General features: G+C 37.7%; 2 protein-coding genes across 4 annotated transcripts in view; one reads left to right on the top strand and one right to left on the bottom strand.

The window, feature by feature from the left end:
* Positions 1 to 19253, bottom strand: part of AKAP7 (A-kinase anchoring protein 7) — an 81096-nt gene that overhangs the window by 50194 nt on the left and 11649 nt on the right. For all 3 annotated transcript variants that reach the window (XR_014615984.1, XM_084201514.1, XM_084201513.1), the window contains exons 5-6: positions 15336 to 15496; positions 8687 to 8799 (exon numbers count right to left, since the gene is read on the bottom strand). Coding sequence is in view for 2 of the 3 variants with exons in the window: in XM_084201514.1 (XP_084057640.1) it covers positions 8687 to 8799; positions 15336 to 15496 (274 nt within the window). In the remaining variant the exon portion in view is untranslated. The remainder of the gene's footprint in view (positions 1 to 8686; positions 8800 to 15335; positions 15497 to 19253) is intronic.
* Positions 1938 to 4373, top strand: MSH5 (mutS homolog 5; the record flags this gene model as incomplete). Its single annotated transcript, XM_084201512.1, has 1 exon — positions 1938 to 4373. One exon carries the CDS (start codon positions 1938 to 1940, stop codon positions 4371 to 4373), a length of 2436 nt encoding a protein of 811 aa, XP_084057638.1.

Below are 19253 nucleotides of genomic sequence, written 5' to 3'. Positions count from 1 at the left end.
GGTCAAATGTCTTTTCATTTCCTTACTCACTGAAATTATGACATCTAGTGGTGGATGCTTTTCATTTCAAGAAATGGAAATTTCAGTCTAAATCTCACAGTAATTACTTAACATTTTATATTCTATGGCTAACTAGTCCTTATGCACTAAAGTTATTCTGACATTAAATCATCATTCCTTGATTTTTGGCTGAAAACAGTTCTAGGAAATATAGTTAGACATCAATTAGTAGGAAAAAAAGACCTTTTCAGCCAGGAGAACACTTGTGAAAATGTGAAGCCTTGAGTTCTTCTGGAATGAAATGAAGAAAAGATAAAAATCACAACTTCATGCTCCAATTAAAAAAAAACCCCACAATTATAAGAGATTGGGATGTTGCTTGTTAAAGACAGGTTGCTAAGGTGTGAATCAAATGCTCAATGCTCAGGAATTGAATCATGCTTGTGATGCACTACTGAAAGATATTTGAAAAAGCAGCCATGGGAAAACGATGATATTTTTAGTAACTAGAACAATTTCTGGAGTGCAGCTTGCAGTGAGATGTGAAAGGATGCAGCAATGCAGGAGCATGGGAAGGTCATGGCTCATTTCTTAACTGAAAGGGTCTGGAGCAGTAGAGATGCAGGAGAAAAGTTGTTACCACATGGGAATAGTACAGATGCTGATAATAAGTTAAGCTATAATGGGGGAGGGTGAGAAACAAGAGTACTCGAAAAGACACTTTGAAACATTCGGTGCTGGAAGGGGAGGAGGAAGACATCTGCCTCTCGAGGAAGCACTGTAATGGATGATGCCTGTAAAGGACACGGCCGAGTAACACAGGCCGGGAGAGGCACGGCTCGAGGAGCTCTTGCAGGACTGCCAGAGCACCAGGGAGAATGCCTTTGGCATCTCTGCTAAGTCTGGTTTTTCTGCCCGTGTCTCTGGGAAAGTGCAGCCAGCTATCCCAGCAGTGGAACCCCATCCAGTCTCCGTAGCCACTGCCACAGTCAGCCTTGGGACCAGGGGCAGGAAGGCTCCAGTGGTGACAGCGCAGGTAGCAGAGACGCAAGCAGCTCCGGGCTCCGTGCGCTAGAGCCCACAAGCCAGTGCACCACTGGGCGCTCCCTCCAGGCGGGGCTGCCGGCGCCCGAGGGCCGTACCCCGCGGCGCGGCCGAGCCGCCGGCCGGGACAGGGCCGTGACAGGGCCGCAACCGGGCCGGGACAGGGCCGCAACAGGGCCGCTGTGGGCGCGGCCCGGCTGCAGAGGCGGGTCCAGGCCAGGCCCCCTGACGGGCCCTCCCGAAGGAGCGCGGAGCTCCTGCCCGGAGAGGACGGGAAAGGGGACAGCACAACGCCTTTGGGCTGTAGGGTAGCACAGGAGCTGAGACGAGCTGCCCGTCTGTGCTGAGGAAGGTAAGGGAGCAAAGACATGGGAGAGGATTGGAAGTGAGGTGCTGACAGGGATTGGTATGTCCCATCCCTTATGTGCTTCTGTAGAAACTGATGCTGTGTGATGCTGCAGCATAAATATAGGGCTGCGACTCTGAAATGATGGCCAGGCTATGAGGCTGCGCTGCTGAGAGAAGCCGTGGTCACCACAGATGCGTGCCATGAACCTCTGAGGGAGGATGATTTTGTGCATGGATATACATGTCCGTGCATGTTACTGTATTTATGGGTACTTGGGTCTACATAGACTTTAAAACAAAAAAACGCATACAAAGAAAAAGTGTAAAACTAATGCTGGTAGTTAGCTCTGTTACTCCTTCCTTGGAAGCCAATAGTGGCAGTAGTTACTGGCTGTGTCACTTGAACATTTATAGTTAATTCCTGGTAGCATCTTAGATTCTCCAGGGTTGGAAGAGTGACTTTCTGTTAACTTCCTGTTGTCAATTAAAGTTACTTCTCAAGACGTTTTGGATGAGTTGTGAATAAAAATACCTCTTGCCAACAGATGAGTGCCTCATCAGCCGCAAGCTGTGCCTTGCCACCAGCGCTTGGGCCTGAGCAAGAGGAGCAAGAGAGCTCGGAGACACATATGTCTGTTCTGTGGTGTGCAGGGCATCTGGCAATTACTTACTATGATACAGAAGATTGCTCAGTCTACTTCATGCCTGACATACCTGATAACGAAGACCTCAAGCTACTGCAAAAAGTGATTGGGGAACTTAACCCTCAATGCATAGTGACCAGTGCAAAACAGGACCAGAATATTGCCAAATTCCTGACCAACCTAACAGCTACTGCTGGTGATAAAGACATAGGAAAACCAGAAATTGTACTGTTTCCCAACACAGATTTTGGTCTAGAAGTCAGCAAGCAACGGATCCTGTCTAGGCAATTTCCATTTATCCCATCTCATATGACTGCCACAGAGAAAATTCTCTATTTGTCCTCAATCATCCCTTTTGAGAGTCCACTCATGATACAAGCCTTAGGGGGCCTCCTTAAGTTTCTAGACAGAAGAAGGGTTGGAGTTGAACTTGAAGACAGCAGTATAGCAGTTCCTATTTTGGCCTTTAAAAAATTTGTGCTGTCAGATACTGTGAATATGGACCAAGACACTTACTGTGTCCTTCAGATATTTAAAAGTGATATCCATCCTTCTGTGTACAAGCTATCCAGTGGACTAAAAGAAGGATTTAGCTTATTTGGAATTTTAAACCGTTGCAGATGCAAATGGGGAGAAAAACTGCTGAGGTTGTGGCTCACACGACCTACCCGGAACGTGACAGAGCTGAACAAACGGCTGGATGTAATCAACTTCTTCCTGCTAGCTCAGAACCATGAAACAGTCCTCACTCTTCAAAACTGCCTCAAGAATATTAAAAATGTGCCTCTTATTTTAAAGAGAATGACCCTTTCCAACACAAAAGTTAGTGACTGGCAAGCACTGTATAAGACAGCGTACAATGCAGTGTGCCTTAGAGACACGTGCCGTTCTCTGCCCAACACTATTGAACTTTTTCAGACTATTTCACGTGTCTTCACTGATGATCTGCACTACATTGCTAACCTGATCAGCAAAGTGGTAGACTTTGAAGGCAGCCTCTCAGAGAACCGCTTCACTGTTAGACCAAATGTAGATGCCACAATTGATGAGAAGAAACGAAAGCTGATGGGACTGTCAGACTTCCTTACAGAAGTGGCACGAAAAGAACTGGAGACTTTGGACAATCATATTCCCTCCTGTTCTGTAATCTACATTCCTTTGATTGGGTTCCTTCTCTCCATTCCACGCCTACCAAATATGGTGGATAAGACTGACTTTGAAATTGAAGGCTTGGACTTCATGTTCTTGTCAGAGGATAAACTGCACTACAGAAGTGCCCGGACCAAGGAGCTAGACAGCCTGCTAGGTGACTTGCACTGTGAGATCAGAGACCAGGAAACACTCATCATGCACCAGCTGCAGACAAGGATCTTGGAGAAGTCTGAAGTACTTAACAGCGTGATTGAGTACACGGCGCACCTGGATGTGCTGCTAGCCTTGGCAGCGACAGCCCGGGAGAACGCCTACTGCAGACCACGCTTTACTCACCGCCACGGCTTCCGCATCAAGGACGGAAGACATCCACTCATGGAACTATGTGCAAGGACTTTCGTGGCCAATCCTGTGGACAGCGGCGAGGCTACCAGACGAATAAAGATCATCACAGGGCCCAACTCTTCTGGAAAGAGTGTTTATTTAAAGCAAGTAGGTCTTATAGTGTTCACGGCTCTAATTGGCAGTTACGTCCCTGCAGCAGAGGCAGAGATTGGAGTAATTGATGGGATTTACACAAGAATCCACAGTAGGGAATCAGTTTCTGTAGGGCTCTCCACGTTCATGATTGATCTTAACCAAGTTGCCAAGGCTGTAAACAATGCCACAGAGAGGTCCCTGGTACTTATTGATGAGTTTGGTAAAGGCACCAACACACTGGATGGCCTGTCCCTTCTGGCTGCTGTCCTGAGGTACTGGATCAGACAGGGAACACAGTGTCCACAAGTCTTTGTCTCCACTAATTTTCACAGTTTAATGCAGCTAGAACTCCTGCCTGACACACCTCTTCTGGAGTACCTGACCATGGAGACCCATCAGGATGGAGAGGAGTTGATATTTTTCTACCAGATCAAACAGGGCATGTCCACCATTAGTCATGCTGCCAACATTGCTGCATTAGCAGGAATGCCAGCCAAAATTATTGAAAGAGGAGTGGAAGTATCAGAACTGATTCGCAACGGAAAACCTATCAAACGTCTTGATCATCCTTCAAAATGTGATAAGATGGAAAAATGCAAGTCTGTGGTGGAAAAATTTCTTTGCATAGACCTTGACGATCCCCAAGTGGACTTGGAAGAGTTCATGTCTAAAGAGGTGTTGCCTTCTGCAGCCTCAGTCCTGTAGAAAGGGTATGTATAAATACATAGACTGCATCATATCTACCATGGAGAGACTGGTACTTTAAAGAATGATCACTATGACATGACACCTCACAGGACATTTAGCTTGTAACAAACTGTCTGTAGTTATGTCCTTCCTTCATCTTCTTGTTTAAACAAGTACTTACATATCCCTGCAATATGGTGCATCATATTGAGGAAGAGGAAGAATTTTAAGAACCTCTTCCAACTGTTGGGTCACTCTGTTTGTGCATTTTCTGTCCCTGTTGCTGGAACCTCAGATTAAAAAAATATACTGCAGAAAAATCACAACACATTTCTACTGGTCTTAGAAGACTATTGAAGGAACATGTTTATTGTTTCATATTCTGCCCAAGTGATGGTTTCAGCCATTTTAGGATCAGCATAAAAGATTCCAAATAAATATGTGACTCAGACTCTTATAGCAACAATTAACAGTTGTCCCAATACAAACCACTGACATAGAGGCTAGCTTAAGTGGCAATGCAGAGGGATTTAATGGCTCTGTGGCTTTTCTTATACCAGCTTTTCTGTCCAAATGCCAGAGATCCCAGGAGTTAGTTATAAAAAGAATGCTGGTGGTCAGATTCAGTGGGGACTGATAAATGGAAAGAAGTACCTTAGTTTTACTGAGAACTGTTCTTTAAGGTTCTGCATGATACAGTTGTATCATGCATACTATGTGTCTATGCAACATGGATATAAAGGCAAAATTACAAATCTAGGAGATTAAGAGAAAAATTTACATTTTCTATTCTATTTACAGTTACTAACATTTGAGGATTAATACCACAAAGGGAGGATTCCCCTTCATTTCTCTTGTCATGTAGAGGATCTTTACTGAACACAGTATTTTATGTATGCATATGCAAGAAAAATTCATTAACAAAGTAATGATGCAAGAGCCATATTTAAACACTATCAAAGCAATAACCTTTCCTGCAGCCAGGCAAGTGCCTGAGATTGCTCATGTAAATAAGACAGAGGAGACATTAGATAGTTTATTGTCTGCCAAAACTTGTTTTAACCACTTATATTATGGCAAAGAAAAGACATACTACATCTCTCATCTATATGTAATTTCAAGAAGCCAAGAATATTAATGTCACATAAACTGAGAGAAAACTTACATTTAAAAAATTAAATCCCTTCATAATTATCAGTATTGAACATGTTATCTGGCATATCTGGCTGAAGATAGCAAAAAGATAAACATCAGTGTACATCAAAAAGATCTGAAATTGGAGACACTGCTTTGGGTTTGATTCAGTGTGGAATTTCCTCCTTGATGGTAAAGAAAACTATTACCAAATAAGTACCTTATGCTATTTCTGTATGAAACTGGAAAGCGACAGAAGTTTAATGTACTTTACATTAAAAAATACAATAATAAATTACAGAATTGTGCATTTAATGCTATTTTCAGTGCAATCATAATAATTGCTGTCTGCATAATATCTGGTATCGTGATGTTACCATTGAAGTGAATGGCAACAGTGAATCAGGCCTTGAACAATACTCAGAAGTGTTGCAAATACAAATATTTTTCTCAATGATATATTCTCTTTTACTAACTATACATACAGCATCTTAAAGATACACCATACAAAAGAATATAATATACAAAAGATTAATGATTTAGAATTTTGGCATTTTTTGTTGTCAACCACTGTCTAGGCTAGGGATATACTCTGCACTAATTAAGCAGATCCATCAGAGCAATTTAGCTGTCAGTCATCTTCTACTTATGAAATTCATTTCACAGCATTTGCCATTCAGGCAGTACTAGGTATCAAAGGACCTTCAAATGTCATACAGCATTTATGAAGTGCCTCACAACACACCCTGAAATAAATAGGAATCTGGACAAATGGAAAACACAGGGCCTGTAACTGACTGGTGGCAAATTAGGAGGTGAGTGAGGGAAGCAGGAACAGAAACATTATTTTCAAATGCAAAACTCCAGTTGCTTCTTTTATTGTGCTGCATTAGGTTTTTCGCATAGAAGATAATGATACTAACCCAGGATTCTTCTCATTCAAATAATACTAGAAATAGCTGAACATGAGCAAGTAAAGTATATCTCTCTGTCTCCTTCCACAAGGACATCTAGGAGCACACTATACCGCCTGTTTTTGGGGAAGCATTCAGTGGCACATCTAATCTGAGAAATGTCCAGCTAAGCATGAAGAATGAGTTAGTCCCACTTCTCAGTAGGTAAATAAGTCCTTGAATTTGAGGAGCTGAAGGGGGTACAGTAAACCACCTAGCTCTTTTCTAATCCACTTTATTTCACACTTCTATCCTTTATTAATATCTGTTTCCAAGTTTTTTAGATTTACCATTGTTAGCATAATGATGTGCCTTCAAAGTGAAAACCTGATTTCTTGAGATCTTTACTAGTTCTGAATTCTCAAACTCTTTGCTTTGTAAATATAATTTTTAACTTTGGAAAAGTTAAAATCTCTACAGATATATACATTTCAAAATGACTGCAGTTATATTAAGGCTTAAAAACCAGCTTTTTTTTCCCAAAATATAACTTTGGTGGAATTTAGATGTCATTGAGAGGAGGGTGACTTAATAGAATATTGTTTCAAATAAGGAAGCTTACATTTTAAAAGTAAATTAATATAGTTATATAAAGCTATGGCTTAGAACTATACTCAACCACTTCAGTACTATTTGCTCTTTTATAAGCTTGCTCATTTAACCTTCATCCACTTCCCTTTTCTTGCTTTTCATATTGTTGTAAGATTTGAAAATGCAATTAGGCATCATATTAAAATGTACTGCCAAATAATTATTCCTTTTATGATACATATTTTTATTTACTGTTTTCTGTAAATGCATGAAACTATCTAACTAACTGCAGGAACACAATGAAATAAAAAAATTAAACTAAATACTGATGTTTCTGCCTCACACTGAATTGACAGAGAAAAATGTACAGATTTTTAATACATAGTATCTTTCTGTGCAGTAGATCATATGCATTATCCAGCATTATGGAGGGCTCAGGAAGATGATTTGGAATGACATTGACCTGGTTCTGTCAGCAGCAGTGAATATCAGAACACAGAAAAGATGTTTCCTGGCTAATATTTCATGGAAGGTAGATAAATGTAAATGAAACAACCAGCCAGCCAAAAAACCAGTAAAAATACAGAATAGCAAAAATCCCACCCTGATTGTCTCAGATGTTTTAATCAGTTAGATCACTGAACAGCTGATATTCTAGAAGATCTGTAGATTTTAAAAAATTTAATATCTATCATATACCACCTGCATGCTGTGGCTAAGTATTTATTTCTATTTTAGAGCAAGTACACATACCCTCAAATTTTCTTGATGTATCTCAAATCTCACTCCTTCTTTCTACTGATTTCAAAATACTACTTAATTAAAACATATACCTTCAGCATTTTTAGAGATATTTCTAATTAAACTTTAAAGTTTAATTATTAACTTTAACTCACTATTAAGGAAAAATCAACTTAAAAGATTAGTTTTATGTACTTTAATTCTTATTTAAAATATTTTTTCTGAAAATTATTTTCCTAGTCAAAGAATCACATAAAACATTCTACACAATGACAGTAAAAACATGTATGGACATATACCTTGTCTTAAATAATGCAGTACTACAGTGAAATTAGTATGAAATTTAAAAAAGGTACACTAGTATTGTTTCTATATATTTTAATCACAGTTGTTAAATCCTATTTTCATGTATTTGTGTATTTTGTCAAAAAACCCAAATAAACAGACAGGAAATAACTGCCTACAAGAGAAAATATAAAAGATATACTAAATAATATTATATACATTTATTAATATATTTTTGCCTCATTATTCTGAAATTCACCAAAGCACATCCAGTAGGGAACTAACTGCCTACTATGCATAATCCAAACAGAAATTCTACTGTTTATTTGCTCATTTTCTCCTAAACATTAACAAAACTCAGCAAACAAACTGCATGCATAAAACCTACCCCCTAATGGGAGTTCTGCAACTCTGAACAAGTACTTTTATCCTTTGGTCTTGCCTAATTTCCCAACAGAAAACAGACCATGATATTACTGCACCAAGAATATCAAGAGTGAAAAATTACAGTACAGGACTGTTCATACAGCAGATACATTAATTATTTCTTTAAAAACCAAGCATTAAAGTCTTACCTCATCAGCTGGTTACAAAGTGGCAAATATGATGCTACAGCATAAACAACACTGTTCATCTCCAAATTAAACTTTCTAGATTGCTGCTGAGTTATGTGAAATGTGAGCTCACCTGCTTACGCAGCTCTGTTGATTTTGACAACTTCATGAAGGTCAGATGTGGTTTAAAAGCTCTTTCTTCTCCTGTCATGATCCCCTTTTCTTGAAATATCTTTTTCATAGTCTCTGACAGGAGGAGAAAATTGCATAAATACAAAGATATTACATAATATAATGCTTAAAATGTGCTTTCAAATGTAATTTTAGTCATGGGTCCTTCACGTGAAATAAACAAAATGATGAGTACTAAAGCGTAGGGAGATCTCTACTTAATTTCAAAGGTACATATTATTTCTTCAGAGGTATATATTCCTTCATGTGAAAATGGATATAATATTTCATGTGAAATATCTGCAGTTAGTTAAATAATGGCAATTAGAAAGCTGTTCATGCTGTCTGATTTTGCTATCAAAATAGAAACTCAACATTAGCACTGTTCAGGAGGCACTCTCACTAGAAGTGTGGGAAACTTCAGGAAAATTCTGAGTATGTAACAGAATTCTCAATTCAAACCCAGTATTCTGTGGTAATTCTATAATCTCTATTTGTGTCCCACTCAGACCAAAGGAAATTTGGAAGTGAAAGCTCTAAGTTTTGACACTGGATTTACATGCCAGCATTAGAGAACATACTACGTGTGCTGATGATTTTTGCTTGGGTTTTAAAACTTTACTGTTGCCTTCTGAGCTAATTTCTTACTTTTAATGTACTTTTTCCTACTTTTATCTGTTTACAGTCCAGGCCAAAACAACTCGACAATACTGACCTAGTTTACTATTTTTCAACTCATTTGCCCAATGTAATGTTTAATGTCTTGGAAATAAATGTCAGTGCAACTTTTGAATTATGTTCCATGGTTTTATTTAGATTAAATACTTTCAACATGAAAAAATTCTGCTTGAAAAAAGGTTTAGATAAAATTGAAAAAACCTGTGGTAAAAATAATACTGGCAAATAGAGTATTTCTATTGCTGAAAAACAAAAAAACTGCAAAACCTTAAGCTTCTTATTTCTTTGCAAGTACGACTTCCAATTTTTCACTCGGTGTACATCTAGCTCACTCATACAATCAAACTAAAATCAAAATAGGGGAAAAAATTATCAATCCTATCACATAAATTTAATCAGCCGTTTACATAACTATGTATGTTCATTTAAATATATTATTTTTTTGCTTGATAGTTCAACAGTCCTTTTTCTGACACGTGGAAGAAACAGCATCACATTGGGAAGCAAACATCACCAGTACAGCTGACCTACTCGTATTATTTTAAATTTTGTCTGTGGGACACGTTTCTAAATTTACACTGAATTCCCACTGAACTTTTTGGCTCCTGTATCTATTCTCTGAAAAGCACAATTTGGGGACCCATTGACGTTGAAGTTCCAGCAAAGGATAAATCTTATCAGATCCAGGTTTACATTACCATGTGGTGTTCTGACTCAGTCTTGTGCACAGCAGTCCTTTTTTCCTCTCTGAAAACTCCACTTTGTTTCTGCCATCACATCTTAGGCCATGCAGTCTTATCTGACACTCTGCAATTAGGATCTGTGCTGATGAAGATTTGCACCTCTCCAGGTGTCCTCTCCTAACTCTGGGAAGAGCTTAGTATCAGAGCAGAGGTTTGCCAATGTACCTCTGATCATGGGTCTGTGAACCCAGGGATTTCAGCAGGGCAGACCAATCACACAGTGCTGTGACTGTGTGAGAATTGGATGGGACAGCTGGGGACCTGAACTTTACCCTGCTGAACAGAACCACCAGCCCGCCTATCTTTGTTTTGTGCAAAATAGATTTGTTCCATATCTGTTCAATTTATCTTTCCAAAATCCTCTTTCATACCTGGCAATTCCAATCAAGAAAAAACAATGAAAACCTGGGTTAGAAGAGAAAGGGAAGAAGAGAGAGAGACTGCAGTTTTAATGTAACAGATTTATGTGTGTGTAGGTGTGTATCTACATATTTTCTCAGGGGCATCAGACTTCTCACTCAGCTTTGTCATGGCACAGACATATTGAACATCACAGGCTCAAGACACTGGGCTTGCTGGGAATACAGATAGCCCCAGTTTTGTAGAATTTAACATGTACATGAAGTGTGACATTTTACTGGTTAAGGTAACTTATGAACATAATTAATACAATGTTTCCTTCTTCAAAAATAATGAAAAATAGAATGAAATCTGACTAAGTGGAGGGGAAAAAAAGAAATAAAGAGAAATGTTTTCCTGAGAGTACAGGGAAGTTACAAGATAACGTAATGCTATTAATATCCATGAAGCTCTTTGAAGAAATGGCTACAACAAGGGATTTAACAGAAACTGGAAAGGACACATGGATGCTGTGGGCAAGAGAAAGTTCTAGGCTTGTGAGACAGCATAAAAGAGGATTTGTTGGCTGGCAAATACACAAAAGTTAAAGTTTATGATGGAGATTACCTAAACTCAAAGAAATTAGAGGCCAGTAATGAGAAAAATAGACAGACAATGCCCAGGCGTCTTGACAAATTAGTATCCTCCATCTTTCCTCCAGACATTGGCATTACTACTTAGACTGAAAAATCAAACAAAATCTATGTTTTCCATTATTAGCCTCAGGCTGACTGATGTTTGCAGCTTCAAAGTATACCCTAGGAATGTTAAAGCTATTTTTACAAGCTCAATGACTTCCTGGAACAAATTTTTGGACAGCTTTTAGATTGCCTTTCATGCAGTTTGAAGTACTCTGTAATATCATTTTGTACCTCATTTTTATAATGTCAAAATTACTGAATGTCATCTGCCTCTTACACTGGATGCAGCTGAATCCATTAGACAACTCTTTCCCCATAATTAGAATGGAAATGTAATATATGAAGCTTACTCAGAACCACTTTACATGGGAAGAGCTCAAAAATCCAACAGCTAGATCACTACAGAACAATTCATAGTAAAATTGCTTATTGAGCCATATTCTATAATACAAATGGCCAGCTTCTTTCTGAAGACTTCATTACATACAGAAACCTGCTACATATGTATGTTTACTTCCGGACTATTAATTTCTGCTTGTCTCAAAACTATGTTTCTTCAATTAAAAGGTTTATAACTTAGAAACAATATTCTGTCTTTTTATTGAATTTTTTTTTTACTTTACACTTGGAAATGAAGAAAAGCTGAGCATAGATAACTTACCCTTAGAACTATCATGTTAAGCCCTGCTAAAATTATTAAATTCTTAGGGTTTTTTAAGAGATGGGCCAAAGGGTAAGCCAGAGTCAAGCCAGTTTCGCAGCAGTTCCCCCACTGCTCCTTGGTTGTGTATTAGTTTGACTTTTCTAAAGTGAGCTGTCACTGTACCAGACCACTACCATGTATCAGCAAGCTATACTGTTATTTCAAGCACTCATCAGGAGTAGGCATGGTTTGTTCTGTTTCTCTCCATCACCACACACATACACAATAAGTAAGATGAGCTCGTTCATAAAGTAGGATCCATGGAGCAGCTGGGCCTAGCAATGTCAGTACATAAGTTAAGCCTTACAAGACAGTGACAATGTGAAGGTTAAAGTCCTAAACTGAAAAAGAAACATTAGTAGAACTTCCTAATAAAATTTTCCTCTTATACTGGCTTCAAGCCATTCTAATACTTCCTATAAGTTTGTTAGGACCGCAAAAAGAAGGGAGTGATAGTACCTTCTTTTAAACCACAGTAAGCATGTTGCTTCATTTTAGTGAGCCATTTATCAGAGCTATTGTAATTCAGTGTTAGGCAGCACAATATGAAAAAGAATGTCGATTAAAATCTAAAAGCACTTGCTGTCCTCGTTTTCAGTATGATTTCAGAGAATCATTTCATCATTTCAGAGAATGCTTCCAGTCCCTCTTAACTAAACAGCAATTTTTATACTGTCAGTTGTTCTAATGGAAAATTACAATACCTTTGAGTTCCCAACTTTTTCATCATGTGAAATGACCTAAGAACAACTGACAAATAGCAAAATTCATTTATCATAGCTTCAGCCGTCTGTAACTAAAGCGAACTAAATTAACTGAATTAAACTATTTCCCTGGGCTGCCTGAAGGGAGGGCAATGCAATTCACCCTCAAATGGATGCTAAATGGGTGGATTCATGATTTTTAAAGAAGCTCATCCTTGATGAGCTTTAAACTATCATCCTTGTCAGAACAGACTGTTCCTTTCCAGCCCCATGCCTGCTGCTGCTCCTATCTTTTCTGCCAACAGTTATGTAGCTATACAGTAAACTTCATGGGCAAGCTAAATAAACTAAAAATTAGCTGGCAAAGGTAAAAATGTTTATTTTTTGACAGCTGAATTCTTCATGTGGCTGCACAAGGGGTCAGATTGCTTTGGTATGGTGGCAATGTAAGTTTATGCTCAAGTAAAGCTGTAATGCATCTAGAGAAGAAGATGGACAGTATGACTTGCTTTCCATTTCTCTCACTCTCTAGTGTGAACTGATAGAAAATAAATTCAAATTAGATTAGACTAAATGCCATTTATACACAAATAAATATAAAGAAAACTACTAAGTCAGTTGTACTGCATGTCAGCCTGACTGTTGTACTACAGTGTACTCCTAACTGAATTAAAATATTTAAGACAAAAAAATCAACATCTTAAAAACAGAGGACCAAAGCAAATGAAATATTTTTATGTATAAACAGAAGAGTAATTTTTCTATTTGTGAAATACAAGCTCCCTCTCATGGTCAGACCATAACAAGCATCATTAATCAAAAAAATCAACATCTGCAAATCCTATAGGTAAAAACCAGGATTCACTTATTCACTTTTATCAGCTTCAAGTACCACTAACAATGTAGTTATCAAAATAAAAATTAAGCACTTCATTACTTTTTCCAAATTCACTTAGTATTTGCACTGGTTTTGGCTGGGTACTTTTCTTCATAGTACCTAGTACAGGGTTATTTTTTTGATTTATGCTGAACAGAGGTTTGTTAGTTCAGGGATGTCTTGGTTACTACTGAGCAGCACTTGTACAGAGCCAAGACCTTTCCTGTTTCTCAGCCCACCTCTCCACCAAGCAGGCTGGAGGTGCACAAGGAGCTGGGAGGGGACACAGCTGGGACAGCTGACCCCAACTGAGATATTCCATTCTGTATGGTATCACCCTCAGCATATATAGTGCTGGGGAAAGAAGAATGAAGGAGGATGGCATTTGTCTTTCCAAGTCACTCTTAGTGATGGAGCCCTGCTGAATCACTGAGGGGCTGAGTATGTGCCTGCCCATGGGAAATGGTGAATGAATTCCTTGTTTTGCTCTGCTTGAGTGCATGGTATTCACTTTCCCTATTAAACAGTCTTTATGTCAACCCACAAGTTTTCTCACTTTTTCTCTTCTGACTCTCTCCCCCAAATGGCTGGGGAAGAGTGAGCAAGTGGCTGTGGGACTGAGCTGCCAGCTGGGACTAAACCTCAACAGTCCTTCAAATATTCTGTGGTGCAGCAAAGCAGAAAAAAGAAAGTTTTTCAAAATGCCCTGTAATTGTAGATGCACAATTTCTAAAAAGACTGACAAAGAGCTATTAAAATACTCCTCAAACCTCTGCCAGAACTGTTTAGCACTATTCCTGGATAATTGAATGATGATTAAATAAATCTTTTAGTGTATTTTTGGGAAGTAACTAGGAAATCAGAACAAACAGAAGATTCACATTAGCTCTGCTTTTCCTAGACTTCCATCTCTGGCAAGCCTACATCTACACTGGTATTAGCAGACATGCAATGACCACATTCAGATATTAGTATCAAACAATTTCTCTATATAATTTATGGAACTAAATGGTTTCCTACCATTTGGAGCTAATTTAACTTCATCTATTTTCTATTGACTATGTTTTCAATATTTCTCCTTCATTCATGTACAACAAAAAATAACAACATGAAATCAAAATTCACCTTAGAACATAGCAGAAGCCATCCATAATCTTGAAGTAGCAAAACAGTGATTCCTTGATAAATTATACTGAGGTCTTTGTAAGAGGTCAAACCAGCTGCACTTCAGAAATGAAATTAATGAATTGCTAGAGAAAACACTGTATTAATAAAGGCTTTTTCAATTTTTCCCTCTGTAGTGGACTGCAAAGAGGTAGTATGACAGCAGCAGTCCTTGCTACTCTGCAAAATAGGTTATTGCTCTATTAAAAAATGGTGTGACCTCACATTCCTCAGAACACAAAAGATAATTCATCAATACTGAAAAACTCTTTAAAAGAATCTTTCCAAGGAATAGTTGGAATTGCTGGGATAGTTTTAAAGGACACGAATGAATTACAGACAGTACTGTTCTTTGAGAATTTTTATTAAATATCTGTAAACAACATAGTTTAAGTATAGACTCATAGGCAGATAAAAATGGGACCAAAACAAGGTAGCATGAAGTCTTTACATCCCATTTACAAATTTACACTGTTTTTCACATATACTAAATAAAAAGTTATCAGAGAACAGTACTGTCTGTAATTCATTAACATCATTTTGAAATATGCAAAGTAGGCTAGGAAATTAATTATGTAGCATTTACAGTTGTTAAAGGTAAATTAATATTGACTAAATTAGCACAAACTTATCTTTGTGCTCCATTCTCATTTAGGTTGTTGAGAAGTCTTTAAACACTTAAACTAGATTGACAAGTTGTACCTGCTATTTCCTTAAGTAGTGCTGTATGATCATTTTCTGCCAAATTCACAAATCCAACTTGATTTCTGAAGTGATCAATTCCTTGAAAAGACAAATCCACTCGTTTTCCTTTCAGGAGATCATCTACAAAAACCTTGCTGTCTGAAAGAGCACCAGCTGCTCTGTTGAGAGGAAAGAAAAGACCAATGTCAAATTTATTTCTGCTGTTAATATTGCTATTAATCATTATAACAATAAATGTAACAAAGATTTTTTTAGTACCAATTTATTATCTACTGCAGTAATTTGCACTAATTCCTATCAATACAGTTGTTGTTATTATTACTACCACCTTTTTATAAAGGTAAAGTGGTTCATACACTGTGCTGTAAAACCAAAAAAATAGTAAAAGCAGACTTAGCTAGCAGTGAGTGTAATTCCTCAAAAGAGTTTATCTCAGTCCTCAAGGTATCCAGATACTAACATGACAGTGTCCCTATTACTTTGTGAATCCCATTAAAAAAAGATTATTACTTAGAAGCATTTAGTTTTCCATTCTTAAATTAATTTTTTTCATGTCCTGATATGTCAGTTGAACTAAGATTCTTCTTCAGCCAAAGTTACAACAGTGTTAGTTAAATTATAAACAGATGTGACATTACATATATAATGATAAAATTTATGGAAATTACAATTAAGCTCATGGAGAACTGTTATTAAAAGAAGCATATTCTCAATTTACATTTACTTTCTGTAAGAGCTAAGAGATGTGCACACTATAACTGCAATAACAGGGTAGAAACCTTTTAATAATCATCTTAATTAGCCACATCAAGTGCATGTACAATTACATGAAATAATTGTTTTGACCTGCACTAAAAGTGATTTAAATTCTAAACAAAAACCACAAACATTTGAGTGTTTTCTAAAAGATTTCTCATATCTCACAGTTTTCATTCTATTCAATTAACCTGAATTTAATCTTTTCCCTGAGTCAATGCAGACTTTATAAACGCTAGATGGCAGTAATAGGTTAAAAATGCTCAAAAGAGGTATGTTTACTTTTTCTGTCCTAGCTGGATGAAAGCAACCACCGATTTCTACAGTAGGTAAAATTATTTCATTGAAGCCTGTACAATTCCATGAATCTCTACACATTCTCATTGTGTTTAACAAGGTGGACTCTTGATGTGAAATGTGCATTAACTGGTACCTAGGGCAAGTCAAGAAACACATGAAGGTTGATTACATGACAGAATATCCTTCATTGACAGAACCCTCCTGTAGTCTTTTTAGAGGGCTTTAATCTATAAGCTAGAAGTACTTTAGCTCCTTTATAACAATTTTAAACACCAATGGCATTACTTGTTCCTTGTAAAAGATATTTTACTGTAAGTGTAGTCTCTGTCACTTACCTACCCTCTTATCACTGTTAGACAAGCCTGTTCCTGTGTCTTCCTTATGTGCTGTACTTCAAGATCTTTCAAAAACACCATCTAATACTGGTTCTACCTGTCAGATTACTTCACATGTAAGCAGGCAGAGATTTATTTACCAACATGAACCTAAAAATTGGTCCAAAACAAGTAGAGATATTTCAAATACACTGAGTCAAATTAAGTTAAAGCTTGAAGAGGGCTTTTAAGTATTGATTCATGAATGTATCTAAAATCCTTCTCTGGATTTTTTACATGTGAGAACTAGTCCACAGAAAGTCCATGGAAAACTCTGTTCCTCAGCTGAACAAAGATTTATATTTCCATACTGTTGCAGAGTCTGCTGCAGAACCCACTGGCCAGCCCAAGTCTACCCAATGAGTTCCATGAAAGGTCAATCCACACAGTGCAGTGTGCTTTCAGTTTAGCACTGTGGCATTGAAGATCTAGTTCTACTTTCCCTTTTATTTATAATCTTGCAAACACTAAAATATGTAGAAAAATAGCTGTCATCTCACTCTAGCTATCTTACCTTTTGCATTCTATCCACCACTTCATTACATCTAACAATTGCTTCGTGAGAATAATGCATAAGGACAAACATTTCCGCTGAATCAACAGCTAAAAACACAACAGTGCTATTTTCTTGTTATTCCATACGAAATAGTAGTTACAATGCCAGCTAGTAATTACACTCAGTGCAACTAATCCACAGAGATACCCAAAAAGTTTACAAGCACTTTGATCTAAAGTCAAAAAAGGAAATAAAAAAATAATTAAACAGCATAATCTAAGTGAACACAAGCTAGAATTATAGAAGCACTGCCTGTTTTTTTCCTATATTGTTGTAATGTAAATATTGTAGCACTTAAAATTCACCAAGTTTCTTTTTAGAAATTTCTGAGTTTTAATTTTGATGACTTGCCAGAAAAAGCAATCTCACAAAAATAGCCAAACTCAATTCTGCCATTCCTGTTACTTGTAATGCAAAGGTGACATTCACCGAGTCTTTGACAAAAAATGAGCAAGAAAACCTTGACACTATAATCTCATAATTAGGCATTTACTGCAAAGGCAGGCATCCTGATTTCTAGCACCTGATCCCACGACTATGCACAGTTCAACTCCCTGGCTTGAAGGGAGTGCTGTCATGAGTCTTGATTGCTTGCTTTCTTTCTAGTTTCAAAATTTCACATTCTTTGATTTCATACAGTCCTACAAAAAGAGATGTATAGTGTATTCATGAAGGCTAGACCACAGTCAATCACTTAGGAAACTCACATGGGAATTGCAGGTCTGGATTCCCTTAGAAAGAGCAGTCTAGAATACAGATCTTCCATTTTCAGGGTGAAAACTGTATGTACTAAAATACCATACAAAGGGCTTTGTGCTGAATTGAATGTTATGTTTAGCACATTCTTATCACGCATTTGACTTCAAATAGCATTCAACACATTTCATTTCTGTATAGACAGAGGCACTATTGTGCAAACACAGTTGAAAAACTGTAGATATCTAAGTAACTCAATGGATCCAAACCTAAGGATCTGTGAACTCTCAGATGCCCAGTTGACTAGCTGCACTTTGTTTGAGAGATTACTCTCCCCCTACATTACACACAGGTTTGTTTGCCAGCCTGGATCTTCATTTCTTTCCATTAACCTGGTATCAAAAATTGGTGAAGCAAGAAGAAGGCAAATTCAGCAATTTACTCCCAGCAGATCTCCCAGAAGATTAAACAAAAAACATTAGTTATGAATTTTTTTTTTTTTAATCTCATTAAAAAGAACATGCAATCTAGAATACCTGAGGATAGCTGAGCTAGAAACCTATAGGAGGCATCTGGGCAGGAAAGGGGTGAATCTCTGAGGAAGCTGCTGCTGACTAGAGGACAGTTCTGGGTGCCTGGACTGTAGAGTTCTGCTGGGAGAGGCAGAGAAGAACTCTGTAAGTCAGTGCTTTGGTGGCATTCAGACAGTGAAAGCTGAGAAGGGGCTCACAGAGTTGCAGAATATCCTGAATTGGAGAATATTTGTTTTGGTATACAGTTTTGGACTCTTAAAAAATACTCACAAAGAGACACATGTTCTCTGAAGTACTATCCCATGCTCCTTTTTTTGAAAGTTTGCTTCAAACCCTTTAAAAAAATCTCACATAAACAGCTGGTGGTTGTTCTCACCAATTTTCAGGTGCTATCACAGTTTACTCATTAACCAGGCACATGGAGAGGGGAGGGAATCTACCAGATCTAGTATTCTTTGCTTGACTTTTTATTGTCAGGTCCTGGCTGTTTCCCTCCCCTTAGATCAGACCATTGCTGCTGACAAATTTGCATCTTCACAGTAGAAGACAGGTAGCAGTATAGAGATCTCAAGGATATAGCATTCAAAGAAAATGAGCACGTAAAAACAAGGCCACTGATTTAGATATACTGATCATTCATTATTTTTAGGTGTGTCAAATGCTTTCAACCAAAATACTTCTGCATTTTAGAAGCATGCCC

This window comes from Fringilla coelebs (genome assembly GCF_963513975.1).
Source record: "Fringilla coelebs genome assembly, chromosome: 3".
NCBI lineage: Eukaryota > Metazoa > Chordata > Aves > Passeriformes > Fringillidae > Fringilla > Fringilla coelebs.
The sequence above is the reverse complement of the archived record's forward strand: the minus strand, read 5'-3'. Positions and strand labels throughout refer to the sequence as shown.